Source organism: Alosa sapidissima, chromosome 2 (assembly GCF_018492685.1).
Source record: "Alosa sapidissima isolate fAloSap1 chromosome 2, fAloSap1.pri, whole genome shotgun sequence".
Classification (NCBI taxonomy): Eukaryota; Metazoa; Chordata; class Actinopteri; order Clupeiformes; family Clupeidae; genus Alosa; species Alosa sapidissima.
In genome coordinates, this window is record NC_055958.1 from 22,274,123 (window position 1) to 22,289,635 (window position 15,513).

General features: G+C 40.3%; 1 protein-coding gene across 1 annotated transcript; it reads left to right on the top strand.

The window, feature by feature from the left end:
* Positions 1–804: 804 nt before the first annotated feature.
* On the top strand, positions 805–2,832 carry sox21b (SRY-box transcription factor 21b). The gene has a single exon (XM_042077826.1). The coding sequence runs from the start codon at positions 1,297–1,299 to the stop codon at positions 2,026–2,028; it is 732 nt and encodes a 243-aa protein (XP_041933760.1). The 5' UTR covers positions 805–1,296; the 3' UTR covers positions 2,029–2,832.
* The last annotated feature ends 12,681 nt before the right edge of the window (positions 2,833–15,513 follow it).

A 15,513-nucleotide genomic window follows, 5' to 3' on the forward strand; every position in this document is an offset into this window, starting at 1 on the left:
CTGGTAAAATCCGATAGACCTACTACTCTTCTTATATCTCTCTCTCTCTCTGTGTGTGTGTGTGTGTGTGGTCCAACTCCAAGTAATCGGGCCGTCTTGAGTGTAAAGAAATGCATGCAAAACATCCATACTCTCCTCTGATTCTCCTCTGAAAATGAAAAGCCTCAACGAGTTCACAAGTGCATAAGTGTAATTGGCTATATAGCTATAATTTAGCAATTACACATATGTACAACAACAGCCGTAGGCTATATGAACGTATTGATATGTGCTATTTTCAAGAAAACTCGTCTGGAAATGGCAAAGTCTAGCTTTAAAGGACACAGTGGATAGGTCACTAGATTTGACTTATTACATCATCGAGCATGAAATGACATGTCCATTTCTGAGGACATATGTCCATCTTATTTTAGTTCATATAATAGCCTATGGCGCGTTGGCCCTGATATTGTCCAATAAACCCTGTTTCTACACTTTTTAAAATTATATAAGTGCAGGTTCCGGAATACCCAGCTTTCTATAAGATAATGGTTTGAAACCTGCAATATCTGATTACAACATACCTCCAGAAACTTAATGTTGTAGTAAAATTATTAACAACAAAAAAGATGATCTTTACTCATGTGTTGAGGATGGACATAGCGCAGCCTAGCTTATGAGTGGGATATTTCTGTATGTCTCCGGTCCTTTCAGCTCTCAGGGTGGGATCTAGTATCAGCGGGCGCTGAGTTTGTCAGACGCAGTGCGCATGCTCACAATCCCTTTCACTACCTGCCACTGAAAACCTTATTTCACATGGGGCAGCTTTGAGTTGTCATCCATTTGCGTGAATGCTGGATTCATGCGATCAGTGGCCGTTATAAGACACCGTTGTTTGCCTGGAAAGCAAGAAAACAACACAAGCTACGTGGAAAACCTGCCGTGTGACTGATGTTTCTTTCCGGTTTCGTGGGATATTCGAAATGTAGGCTATAAGAAAACGTAACTTTTGTGAAGTTGATTTAGAGGGACGTTATTAGGGCTACTCGTCTTTTTTCGTGAGCGCGGATTGCATCTGTGGAATGAAGAAAAGGGACTGAAGTAAGTGAAGAGATACACACGAATTGATTTTCAATTTAACTGGAAACTTTGGCGAACGAGGACTAAGTGTATCGCATGCTATGTACCAAGCGCTCTCACACTGACTGACTTATTTCTGAAGAGATTCTGGCAGTGACCAGAGAAAAATCCCTCTGGAGAGGTGAACCAACTGTCGAAGGATATTTACCTCGCCATCTCTACATACCCTCTCCAAAAATGTCTAAACCTTTAGATCACGTTAAGCGACCCATGAACGCCTTCATGGTGTGGTCTCGGGCTCAGCGACGAAAGATGGCTCAAGAAAATCCAAAAATGCACAACTCCGAGATTAGTAAAAGACTGGGCGCGGAGTGGAAACTTCTTACCGAGTCAGAGAAAAGACCATTTATTGACGAGGCGAAGCGTCTGAGGGCTATGCACATGAAAGAACACCCAGACTACAAATACAGACCAAGGCGGAAGCCAAAGACTTTAATGAAAAAGGACAAGTTTGCTTTCCCAGTGCCCTACAATCTTGGAGAGCACGACGCGTTGAAGGTGAGCTGTTTGCCCGGTGGAGCACTGTCCGAGTCCTTATTAAGCAATCCCGACAAAGCAGCCGCTGCGGCCGCTGCAGCAGCGGCCAGAGTTTTTTTCAACCCCTCGATGTCAACAAACCCCTACTCATTTTTTGATCTCGGGTCTAAAATGTCTGAGCTATCACCGCCGTTTCCTTATCCATCGCCGCTGGGGTACCCTGGCGCAACAGCTTTCTCCGGAACAGGAACTGTCGGAAGTGGGACACACACCCACACACACCCATCGCCGGGCAACCCGGGCTATATGATTCCCTGTAACTGCACGGCTTGGCCTTCGGCCGGTCTTCAGCCTCCCTTGGCATACATTTTGCTGCCTGGAATGGGCAAACCTCAGCTCGAACCATATCCTGCATACGCGGCTGCGTTATGATAGCTTTGGACTCCAGAGAAGTTTAAATGTGAAAGAATATCATGCAATAGTTATTACGCATGCACAGATCTGTACATGTGATACAGTGCTCGTCGTATCAGATATCACATGTGTGTGTATATTAATTAATACCTTTATGTAAGGTTATGCTTATTTAGAGAACTCTCTAAAATGTAGCCATCACCTGGCAAATCCCAGAGGGAAATTACAGAAGGATGGCGAAATGCAGAGCTGGCGAAGGAGATGGTAGGAGAGCAGTTTGCCCTTATCAATGTGAATACTCGTTTGCAAAGGTACCAGATTTGATTTCTATCTATTGTAGTGCACCTGTTGGACTAACCTGTTGAGATCACATTTCATCTGTCCCCCAAATAATTACGAAGGACACAGGTCTCTCTTTATCATTTGCTGTCATTCCTCATGTGGTCTTTTTAAATCTCCAAGTGTGTTCATCAGCTAATGTATTTTAGTTTTGACATTACAATCATTGACAACCGTTTTGAAACAGCTGTGCTGATCTCCTACCAATCAAAATGACTGTAAATGTGTACAGAAAGAATCCAAAAGGTAATTTACAATCTTTAGTACTCTTGGAATGGAGTTGTCTGGGCTGTTAGAAATTCAGTGTATATTTTTCATTTTTGAATCCTGTTTCATAGATGTATGTGATATTTATTGTTTAGTGAAAGCATTATGGTGACCCTGCTGATTGAACAGAGGACATATTCTGTCCTTCACATTTGCACAAAAACATGAAGTGCATAGAATGCCATTAACTGAAATAAAACGCATCCCTCTCTTGTATAACGTGCCCCCAAAGTGTTAATTAAGTTGCTGACCCATCATTTCAAATAATCACCGATATCTGTAAGGTGATTTCCTGGCGTTCGTGTGCTCAAAATTCGTTTTTACTAACTCTTTATGAACTTGTATGTTATGTGTTTTATTTAACACCCCTTACATGTACTTAAAACTTTTAAATCATATCGTTCACTTGTTGAACAGACGGTTATAATAAAGCGTATGCGGACAAACAGAAAAATCGCTCTGTAGTTCTTGCTGAATTGCTAACAAGATTTGTATCTCCAATGCCCTAGCGTGGTCAGTCCAGGTGAAGTGTAAGGTATCCTCCAAAGGCCGCTTTTGTTCATGGTTTGAATAGAATTACTCGGAAATCTAAAGTAACTCATTGTAATCAAGAGCCAAAACCCTGATTTATCACAACTTTAATCATGAATAGGAAGGAAGATAAAACTGAGTAGTTCTTCTTTTTAAGCCCTCCATGACCAGTGAAAAGGAACCTTTTAGGCCCGCGAACAGGCATTTCTTTGAGCCTCTCACAAGGCCCCATCTAATTGTATTATCCCGGCCATGTCCGCTGAATTTTCTTTTTAACACGTACAATCAGGACACCGTTACTCGCGTAGTAGCCTATATTACGTCTGTTCTCACAGACTTGCCTCATAGATTCCATGTGGACTGTAAGCTTGTGTGTGTGTGTGTGAGAGAGAGAGCGAGAGAGAGAGAGAGAGAGTGTATAATAAAATATGGTCATAATGAGTTGAACATATTATTTAAGCAAACTGACCCCCTCAGATTACATTAAGAAGTTAATTCATATGGATCTGAGCGATTATGCAAAACTAATTTGGACTGTCCAGGGATAATTATCTCCGCCACGGTTAATTGAGCCCTTTCACCACTCTGCATTCTCTGTTGTAACACCCCGATCACTGCTCTCCACGGAACTTCCTGCAATGCCTCGGAAATAACGTTCAAGTGACCTTTTACACTGAATGACATTGTTCAAAACATTTTCGTAATGCTTATTTTTCCAGTTTTTCTTTTTGTGTTCTCTTCCCCTATGTTGTGTTTAGCATTTTCAGACACACACTTTAGACCCATTTGCCTGTTAGGCAGAAGCATCTCTGACCTTTGGAACATGGTGTGATACATTGTTGTTGATGAAAAAGGTGGTATTTTTGTGCATCTCAGTATTTTTCTCAGCTGGAGTTTCCCCATTACCATGCTATTCATTGATTTGAAAGAGACAGTAGTTTCTGGCAGAGCTACCAACACTTTCCTGACCAAAATCTCTGAAAAGGTTGTCAGGTTTACCAGAGAATAGCCATTACTATCTCAGTGACCATTTCCCTCTTTTCTGTGCTCTTTTATTATATTTTACTTAAGGGAAGGGAAAGAAAGCTGAAAGAACTTTTTTCTCCTCACTTGGAGCATTTAGACAGTCGAGGAGGTTTTGTCTGGGAACAAAACGTGGGTTGGGAGGTTTTTGTGAGAGTGTTGTTTGTTGAAGTGGAGCTCAGCAAAAAGCGTCTGCTTTCCCTCATTGTGATGAAAGCAATCAGTGGTATTTGGAAAACTGTTAGCATTGTGCACTTCTTCTGTGTCCATTGTGGAGGATTTCTTTTCACAAGGTTTTTTTCAGGCGATCCAGCTGGCCAGGGTGAATAGCACTGCAATGTGTACACGCTTTGTCCCTCCAAGCCCTTCAAGTAGCCCACATTGAATAGAGTGAGTTGACACTGCATGACAGTGAAACAACATAATAAAAAATACATGAGCACATGAATAGAGGCAGGCGCATAAATAAATAAAATGGGTGACCAAAACTGGATAAACTGAATGACAAAACGGTGAAAGGCGAACAAAAAGATATTTAACACGCCACATTAGCATTAGAATGCAATCTACAAGGCAGAACAATTGATGAATAGGTTTACCGTCCAAGAAAGAAATGGACTAAATGCCTTTTGAATAGATATGCTTTTTTCTTTTGCAGAAAGGGGACTCTATGGGAAAGGTGGATGCAACTATGCAAATAACTGGTGGAAAAAACTTTTTGCTGGAAAAATCCAGAATGTAGTTTTTCAAGTGTGTAAGGAGTAATATACCAGGAATCAGCCATCTAAGGTTTTTCAGTGACCATGTTAAACATATTAAATGGCAGACATGCATTTCTCCTCTGGAGATCCAGAATCCGCAGAACAAGATGTAAAATTATCACATTTTACTGATAAAAAAAGCAATGCACCTAAAAGTATCTCACACAGATTTTTTTCCTCCAGTGAATTCACAATACAATTTATGAAAATTCATTTATATTACTTAACCTTCTAAATCATATAAACAGAAATATTAGCCTATTTGTATCACTGTTTTCATAGTCATGTGGATATATAACATTCTGGGGTCTGGCAACATGGAGTCTGTTAATTCACTAAATTGCACTGAGATTATAGAAGATAACCCGTTAGCATTTTATGATATATGGGGCCGTTAACATTAGACTCTGATGACAATATCTTCTTAAATTCATTGTTATGAATAATCTTGAAGATTGGTTAGTTATAGCTGAAGAGTTTCATTATTCAATCCTACAACAGTAGGAGTAAGTACACAGAAAAAAATCAACAAAATAAAAAAAAAAATAGATTTCTGAAAATTAGCATGATACTGAACAGGCATTACACTTGAAATCATATTTTGATCATTTTAACACATGCTTGAAAGTGATATTGAATTCCTATCGTGCATGTGACAAGCCAATAAGAGAAGCCACAACTGAATGTTCATTCAAGTGGTAGTGATAGTGTATGCCTGGTTGGGAGGGCCCGGTCTTTATGGCAAATCTAAATTTGCTCTATGTGTTGGTCAAGATTGATTTGGATGAAGAAGATATCCAATCCATCCGAATGAATGTGCTTCTATGGGAGTATATATGGAGGGCTGAGGGTTGGGTGAAGAGGTCTCTTCATATCCTCATGGCTGAGGAAGGGACACACGAGGGTAGGAGAGAAGTGTTGTCTTTTACTCCACTCCAACTCCATATTTACAAAACCTGCAAATGACAACTACACCGACATGGCGCATAGAATCTTGGGTCACATAAGGATGAAATATGTAAATCAGACGATTCAACGAATCTCTTAGAGTTCATGTAGTCCATCCTTTAAATAAATCACAGGTAACATATTCAGACCTCACTGCTAAGCCATTCTCGAGGTATAATTCAGTGAGACGTCGACGAAGGTAGGTGCCCACCCTGTGAAATACAGTCAGTGGCACCCGTGTTGATTGCTGCAGTTAAGGAGGCAACTGAGCCAGTCTGGGTTTGAGGAGATTTACAATGTCACTGCCCAATGTGCTCCTGCTGGGCTTTGGGACAAGTGGGCCAACTTCACTGAGTCAAGTAAGTCTTTCTGGATAAACCAACTGTTTTGGACTTAACATCATGGTGTCTAACTGCCAATGTCAATTTAAGACCGTAGTCCCAGAACACACACACAGCAATCCCCGATGGGCAATTCAAGACACAGTCATCTGAATCATATTTGAGCATCAAATTGTTTTGGGTTGGATAATAATAAAAATCCTCTGCATGCAAACATGGTTTGTAAACGTGGATTTATATTTCTGAGTTGGTGGGATGTTGAGAAATATTTTAAATGCCTGAATAAGGACTAAATCAAAGGGTATCAGCCATGACACTCTGACTATAGTGTTCAAGTGACTTTTCCACAAAGAGCAAGTGAAAGGCAATAAAAATGATGGATAAACAGCACAGCAATCCTCTGATCTGTTGGAAAGTCTGTGGCATTTCCTGCATTTTGTAGTTATCTGATAGACGTCTATGTAGTGTCATAATAGTAAGTATGTAATAGTAAGTACGTGGGTATGTGAGCTCTCTATTTTTCTCCCTTTTTTCACCAAAAGTGGCTTTTTAAGGAGACTATAATGTGCTCATCACTGAAAATGCCTCCACTTGTGTCCGTGGTTTGTCAGAAATATGGAAGTGAATGACTCATAATTATAAAAATGAGATTTCTCCACCGAGTGAGGCACAGGACCGGCTCACTCCAACCATGCAAACAAACATTTATGTTCACTTCATATGAGAGCTTTTTGGACCCCGATTTGACGTCAAAAGTCAACTGGTCAAATAATAATAATAAAGATGCACTCAGTGGCTCTTAAAAATTATGAATATCCATAGATTATCATGCATTAGTTGTGATATTTCATATTAATACTGAACAGAATGCAATATGTCAGAATGATATTATATTCATTATTTTAAGACCATTTATGTAAATAAAATTTATACTTGGTGATAAATTTAAATCTTAGACTTCTATAAAAGCACACATGAAGGTCAACATCTCATATATTAGACGCACATGTCAATGTGGTTTTATATATGTTATATTATGAGGGTCTATGCTATTTTCCATAACAGAAAGTAGGACGCTGTATGGAGTTCTGAACTCTCAACAGCAGTTATATGTGTAGAGATCCCTTCTTTAAGAAGTTTCAAAGTTGAAAAAAGATGGTTGTGTGATGATATCGGATTTGGGTCTGCAAAGGTTGATCTTTGCCTGGACAGTTAAAAAAACCTCAAAGACATCACTCTGCACTGCAGCTCATTTTAGGCAAATCAAAGTGTGAAAAGTCTCTCCCGGAGCAATCTCTCCATCATATGGTTTGTGTCAGGAATGTTTATGGAGCCAATGGACTGTATTACCTGTAATCTCCAGAGAAGGGCCAGCTACATTTCATATTTCTGTGTGCTCCCAGGAGGGGGAGAAAACACCAAAATTATCTTGCATTGCACCTTTTCCACAACACCTCAACGTGTCAAATCAAAGCCTCAGAAGCATACATGTCACCGTGCCCAAGGTCACCTGGAGAAATGAGAAATCTATACACTCGTATAATCATCCCACGTCCTCTGAAGTCTGCCTGCACTTTTTCAAGAGTGGCCCAAGTTTGTGTGAAAGTACTGGACATAATGCAGTGGACACACAGAGAGCCCTCAGGAGGGTGGAGATCAGGTGCTAACCTGATTAAGAGCGCTGAGGAGAAGAAAAAGTGTGCAAGTCTCTTGATCAAACTGTCTGCTGATAAAAAAAGACAAACTTAAATAGTAGAACATGGAGCTTGCACCTCTGAAGCACATGCATAGTCCAGGACTCCATAGGCATTCTACAGATGCCAGTTATTATGCACATTGTAACTACTGAAAATATACATATTTATTTTGATCTGGTTTTAACATAGCGGTAGTAAAAAATAATGTTTTGTTTTATTTGACATTTTCCTAAATTAAAGGCATTTTTCGACACACTAACAGTGGCATGTCAGTGTAACGATATTTGTGTATCAACCAGTGTGTCTGAATATTAGCTATTAGCTTCAGTAGGTGTAACATGCTGTGTGTATATGTATTTACAGTCAGACAGGGTTTGTCTGTTGTAGATACAGAGAGAATGTATCTTATGATCATGCCTAAGTATTGTAAGCATAACTGTACACAATTATCCAGAGATTATTTACTTTGCCTTTGTGTCCTCATCAAATTACTCATCGTTTACCCGCAAGCCAGTAATTCATCCAGTGAAGTCAACCAGTTAGGCCAGATTGCCTGAGAGATGACAGGGATTTCCTTAAAATCTTTGCACGGAAGGACTTCATTTAGGACTTTGACGGCTGATAAAGCAGGCCTAACTTAAAGGAAACACATTCAATAAAATGACAGCATGTCTCAGGTCTTTCCGATGGAGCAAACATTCATCTTCATTCAGCCATTAATAGGCAGCCATTCAATATCACTCAGTGGTAGCAAAAGCTTTGCAAAGCTTTTTGGTAAAGAAAACAAAATTAGAGATACATACAAAAAAGCAAAGTAGGTTGAACGTTTAAAACATACAATACTACTACTCCTAACTCAAAATAATGGGCAACTGGGTGGTAAACCAGAGATTTTTATCTCTGATTTAACATTCATGTCACTTAACACTTAACAACACCTTCTGACAGCACCAAGTGTTTTATTGTCTTTATGAGTGTGGGACGTGACAGCCCATTCAAAAGGGTGACCTAGTGCCAGTGTGTAGTAACACTCTCACGGAGCGTTGCTGACGTTGCTGTGGTGGATCAGCACTCCTCTGACTCCCCAGAGTTAACCAGAGCCCAGAGATAAGGCCATTGTGGTCAATCCCACTCAGGCCTCCTGAGGCTGAAGCTCCCACTGCTGTCTGAAGGGCATTACTGCACTCTGGGAACACATGGAGATCTCAGATAAGACCATAGGGCCTCCTCAGTCTCAACACTAGCCAAATGCTATACGACATATGGAACATGTAGGATATAGTAAGTCAAGTGAAATATCTATGCAAATAAAACAAGATGGTGGGAAATAAAATTGTCCAAAATGAGGTCTTTGCCTTTGATGGACTTTTGGGCATCGATGGGCATTTTTGGCAGAGAGGGGGAAATGTTTGATTCAAGTGTGTGTAAGATTCACGATGATGGATTACTGACTAAAATTTCAGACAATTCAATTTCAGAAAATTCAATTTTCAATCCTTAAATTGCTAATTGATTAGTTTGATAGAGCATGAGTACTCTCACAATGAGAAGTGTCTTATGCTTCTTATATAAGGTTCAGTGATTAATTTGGTTTTAACATTTAGTTTGGTGATTCATTATTTTAAGGATACAAATATAATGCAACTCAAAACATTTTTTAGACTAACTTAAGAAAGGGTAATAAAAGATAAGTTAACTAAAAGCAGCTAATATGTAAATTAACCAACGCATGGTTCACAAAGTAAAATTTCAGCCTGGAGGATGATTAGAGAAGAGAAATTCAGGAAATAGAGAAGAAATGTATCAGTATTTATCCAGAAGCTGCAACCTCTAAACAAAACAGAAAGGGAAGATCTCTCTAATACTCTCACGTAGGGCTGTGTTTTGGCCAATGCAAGAATCTTCAGAAACGTTCATATGTGGATGGAGAGGCATTCAATATGGGGCCATTTGTGTGTATTGTCGTTGTCAGTACAATGATCCACGTACTGTATGATGTAATTCATTTAGAAGTGTTGTATATTTATTTTGTATTTATCAGTAATATTTTACAGATATGATGACTGTGTTAACACAGATCAAATATGGACACATGCCCAAGAAGCTTTCTGGAAATAACTTTGTCTAAACTAAACAGTACAATCCACCTTCGGTCAACATCTTTGAGAAAACTTTACAAGGCCACCAAGCTCTTGTGTCCCCATATCAGATGGAAACTATATTTGCTTTTCTCATTTGCCATAATGCCTACTTACTTCTGCACTCACATCTGTAATAGGATACACTGAAAGCTAAATATAATGCCTTCCTTGTGAAAGGCCACCATTGGCTCTACTGATCATATTTAACCAACTGTAGGTGCAGAGCTACAAATGAGAAAGGAACATGAAACAGTTGGACTAATGAGGTCACAAGAGAAATAGAATCACAGAAAATGAAGGTTAATGGTGTTGTACTTGTTTTGAGGATGTTTAATGTCCCAATCATGTGTGACTTTCATGCTGGAAGGGATTAGATCTTATTCTTTCTCTCAGATCAGATGGGAAAGCAACTGATCTGAGTGACTTAACCCCGGATTAGGGCTGCCAGATATCTCAGTTTTTGACAAGCGATAACATATGAGAAAAATGATTTAAGGAGATTATTTTCACAGACCTAACATTTGAGACAGAATTAATACCCTCACTGCTGCTTTGTATTTTAATACATAATCATATAATTATAAGAGACAAGATGAAGGTTTAATTGAAGTTTTTGAAAACAGGCTTTTATGTGAGCTGCGTGTTCTCAGAGTATCCACTTCCAGGCCTTCCAAGTGAAGAAACGAGCCCCATTTATGTATTTGTCTTATTTTTGTGTGAACCCATCAATTAAAAGAAGATTTGCTCCAAAAAAATATCCTGTCAACTGACATGACATTTTTTGTTCAAGTTCCATATGACCGCTGGCAGAGATTGTCAGCCCTCATATTAAATTCTCAGGTTTTCGGGGCAAAAAGATCTATCAGAAATAGAAATAATGAATTTGAAGAGCTGATTGCCTCAGGAGCAGTCACAAAGAATTACATCCCTGTGAAAGACAGGACACAGGCAAAAGATAAGTACCTGGCAGTTGGCACACTCTTTACTGCATGTGCCTACCAATAAGGCAGATTATTTTCTCTGCTTATTACAGTGGAGATCTGGGGGGCTTCCCATGGCACCTTTAATGAGGAAGACAGAATCCTCGCTCACACGCTACTCCACTCATGTGTAAGTGAGATGTAATGTTCCTTTTTTTCTCCTACATTTCTTCAAGCAATTATTAAAATTAAAACTTGCCCACATTAATTCATAGGCTTTATTTATTTGCAACAGGATTATAATACATGGAACCTGATTTGAAATTCACTGCATGCATTGTGGTATCGTGGTTTTGCACACAAAATTATGTATATATGCTTTAATTAACAACAGCAGCAAGAAAGATCATTGCCAAATGATAGGTGGCTCCAAACTAATCCGCATGTCATGAAATTTTGGAATGCACGCCTTAATGTGAGCTGATGTGAGCTGATGAGAACTTTGGCATTCATGAAAGGGTTGGTTAGTAATAAGGGTCTGATTATCAGAAAAACAAAAAAATCTCAAAATTAAAACAGTGATTTTTCTAATGAATGCATTTATTCTTTCCATGGGGAAAAAAACAAACTATAACTTTTTGAAATGCTATTCAACATTGCACTTCTGATGCATTGACGTGGATTAAATGTTTACACTTTTTTTTTGTTCAGTTTAACAGTCCCATTTTGTTTGAATTTATGTTCAATGTCCCTTGATGAATCAATGTAATGTTTCCTGAAAGCAAACAACCCCAATTTGACATTTAGAGATGCATCAGCCTTCTCCTTACTAGACTAGTATTCTTTCTCAATACTCCATAATTTCTCATATATACAGTAACTATTTAAAGTTATATTGTCAGTGAAAGTAATTGTAGTATTTAAGGTAGGATGACACAATCATATAGCAATCTGTATAGCAAAACAGGATTCAAAAATATGCAGTGATGCTCCTTAAGAAGTAGTGTGGGTGGGTTTTTAGAAAACACTACCCACACTCATGTATTAGACAGGTTAAACGTTGTAGACATGCACATGTATAATTTCCTGATTGGGCTATACAAAAGTGCATTCAAGTCATATGAATTCTTTTTACATTATATATTTAGATTTAATCATATTATCTGGATAAGCACTAGGCACAGTCTTGTGACTGTCATGTTTGGGTGATCGGTTGGGAGCAGTCTATCCTTTCTGAGGACAACCCATTTATGTTGTATTCAGGTGTCATTGTTTGAAGATTTCTTTGTGAATATAAAACAACATTAACAGAGTAGTAGAGTATTCTTAAATCTATATCACAGAATAAATTATGTATTTAAAAATATAGCTTTAAAAGACAATGTGCTCATTTCTTCCCTTTTCTTGTTCCTTTCCTTTTCTCTGCTCTTCTTTCTCATTTATCCCCCCCCCCCCCCCCCCCCCGCCCTCTCAGCACCACTGTCTCACAGCACACTGCATGCAGCCAGTGAGGTCCCAGATAAAGTGCAGCTCTGGGGAGAGGTGTACCACTGCCACACACTAAGGTTCTCAGGCAAGTCCAAATCTGCTTGTTTGTAGTAATCTGAAGTGGGTCATGTGGAAAAGCACTTTTTAAAATGACTTCTGAGGTGAAGCTCCCGCCTGCATCTGAACTTTCTTGTTCTGTGTGCATTTCAGGAAACTTTTCAGTGGGGAGCCAGTCAGACCCAGTGTGTGTTCAAACACAGGGAAGCCTTACAGGGATTGTTAAGAGAGACACATGTAAAAATACACATGGTTGACAACACTGAACTATAATGAGGCATAGATTTATGTATGTGGGACACTATAGAAATGCAAAGTCAACATCTGGTGCTGTCAAGCTCTTTTTACAGTTACGTCATTCACTGTTCCGGGGTGTATTTCTATCAAATTGATATTTTCACATTAGACTAACACCGGATGGGTCTTGATCTCCAAATGCACAGACAGAAGTTTGAATTTCTAATTTTGTGGAACGGTTCTTCAAATCCGTCACTCGGATGTGGAACTGCTCAGAATTTCACCCTGTAATTTGATTTACAATCTATCGTGACAGCATTGTTGTTGTTGTTGTCACTCTGTAGCCATTATGCTTTGGTCTGATTTGCCTATTTTTCTTGGTGGCTTCCGTGAACCAGGTGGGTGCACATATGTAAGGGTATGAATTGTCTGGGGCTTTTCTGTCTTGTGTGACCCTTTCATTTAAGCGCAGCTCAGCTCAGCTGGCCTTTATCTCAGATCAGTAGGGTTATTCCTGTGACGCTCTCGTCAGGCCCCGTGGAATCTTACCCTGTGTATGGTGTGGCTACCACAGACTTGGGTGTCAGTGGAGGGTGTAAGCTTTGCAGCCAGGAGCACTTACAAGGGTAACAAAAACGTTTGTATCAGATACTGACTTAGGGATTTGTTTTTCTGTGTCTCAGTTCAATTGATGGGCAGCTCCAGGGCTGACATTTAAAACATCAGCATCACCAAACAAAAACATTAAAGGAGAGAGAGCCAGGGTTTTGAAGAAAGCAAATAGGGGGGGGGGGGGGGGATGAAACAAGATCCTGAAATTCCAGTTTTGGCGAATGCCACTGACCCAAATTTCTTGCCCGTCTTTCTCCATAACATGCTTCTGCAAGCACAGGCCCCAGGGTGACATCATATCCCTTGTGTGGGGTGGCTTGCCAGTGCATTTACATAGCACGCTTAATGAGAGATCAACACCGGGGAAAGGGTCTCCAATATAAAGCTTTCTTGTAAAAAATAATGAGCGAGTGATTGATCCGTACTCAAACAAACCGGTTTGCTGAGTTAATACCAAAGGCAGATTAAAGCCGCTGCCAAAAGTGGCCTGGCATGGAGCGCTGGTGCTTAGAGGCTCCCCAAACTTGTCATCACATTAGTGCATGGTCAAGGAGTACATCCTAACGCTTTCATAATCTGCTTTCCTGCACAATTAGCTTCCTATAATAAGGCTGCCGTCAGACACCAGGGAAGGCAGAGAGGGAGATGGAGCTGAGAGTCAGGCGCGCTGTGTGTGTGTGTGTGTGTGTGTGTGTGTGTGTGTGTGTGTGTGTGTGTGTGTGTGTGTGTGTGTGTGTGTGTGTGTGTGTGTGCGCTGGGGGTTGGAGAGTGGGGTGGAGGGTGGGGGAGTGGATCTGTTACTGTGACTGAAATACAGACTCTGTGGGGTTGCTCTTCCCTTCAGTTTCCCCCCAAAAGCTGTGGCATTTCTGCAGCCGCTCAGCCGGTGTTTAGACACAGGGTTATTGTGGGTTTTTGTGGGTTATTGTGCAGTGCTGGCCATTGTACTCTGATGAGAGCTAACAAAACTGGATAGTGTGGTGAGAGGAGCCACTGGGGGCTTCCCCCAGAGAGAGCAGCCATGCTCTTTACTGCATGGGGACATCTGATAGCAGCCTGGACACAGTGGGAATAAAAGCAGCACCTGGGTATAAAATAATAGATCATTTGGGATGGACAAAGGGGCTAAAACTAACGTCTAAGGAGGGAAAATAGAGGGAATGTGTGAAGGAGTGAGCGGAGGTGAAAAGAAAAAGAGGAATTCAGCGCTGCCTCTTGCAAGGCAAAGGAGAGAAAAAAACATTGATGACACCCGGTTCCATTCTTCCACTCTCCTCTTTTCTCTGCTCTTCGCCTCGCAGCGCGGCGGGCTAAGCTGGGAGCTGTAATGTCATTAAATTGCAAATGCTTTTTTTTTTTTTTTCATTTCCGACACACACTGTTTACTTATCTGGCAAAAACATATGTTGGAAGGAATCCGTTAAATTCTGCCCATTGCCTTGGGTGAAAGTGCAATAGAAACGGGCCCACTGAGCTCCTTCTGTCGTCTCCTTTTAGCACTTTGCCTTATCTACAAGGCTGCTTAGCAGCAAACTGGCGAGTTCAATGAAAAATGAAGATACAGCGCGAGATTAGCGAAGAACAGTGAGGGGAGAAATGCTTGGAGAGAGGGTCATCCCATTGCAAATGATTTCACTCCTCTCCATCTGCATAAATGACTATTTTTATGGCATCTCTGGCGTCTGTATATTTTTCTCACTCTGCCACACATTTAATTTCACGCCCCGTGTTCTGAATATGCTTAAATGCATATCTCTGATGCACCTTTAAGCCAGAGGAAAGAGGATGGGGGGGGGAGGGTGCGCATGTGTGTGAGGGTGTGTGTGAGTGCGCGTGCGTGTGTGTGTGTGTGTGTGTGTGTGTGTGTGGTGGTGGTGGTGGTGGAGGGGGACGAAAGCAAAATTAAAGATAAAATGGTGTGATTTGCACTACAAGTCTATTACTTTATGGCATTTACATATAGTTTACCTCTGCAATTCCAAGATTTTTTTTCCTGCTACCTACCTATCAGCATTTGGGCTTGTATAAATATGTATAAATCTTTGTTAAGGAAAAATAGAATTCCCAGCACTACTGGAAAGTTTGAAGGGTGACTTTCTTTCCTGAACTTCCTCCTCTCCCTCAGGAGAGAAGCAGACAGA

Bases quoted from the DNA above. Each gene is read 5' to 3' on its own strand.
- sox21b (XM_042077826.1), top strand. From the start codon at position 1,297: ATGTCTAAACCTTTAGATCACGTTAAGCGACCCATGAACGCCTTCATG.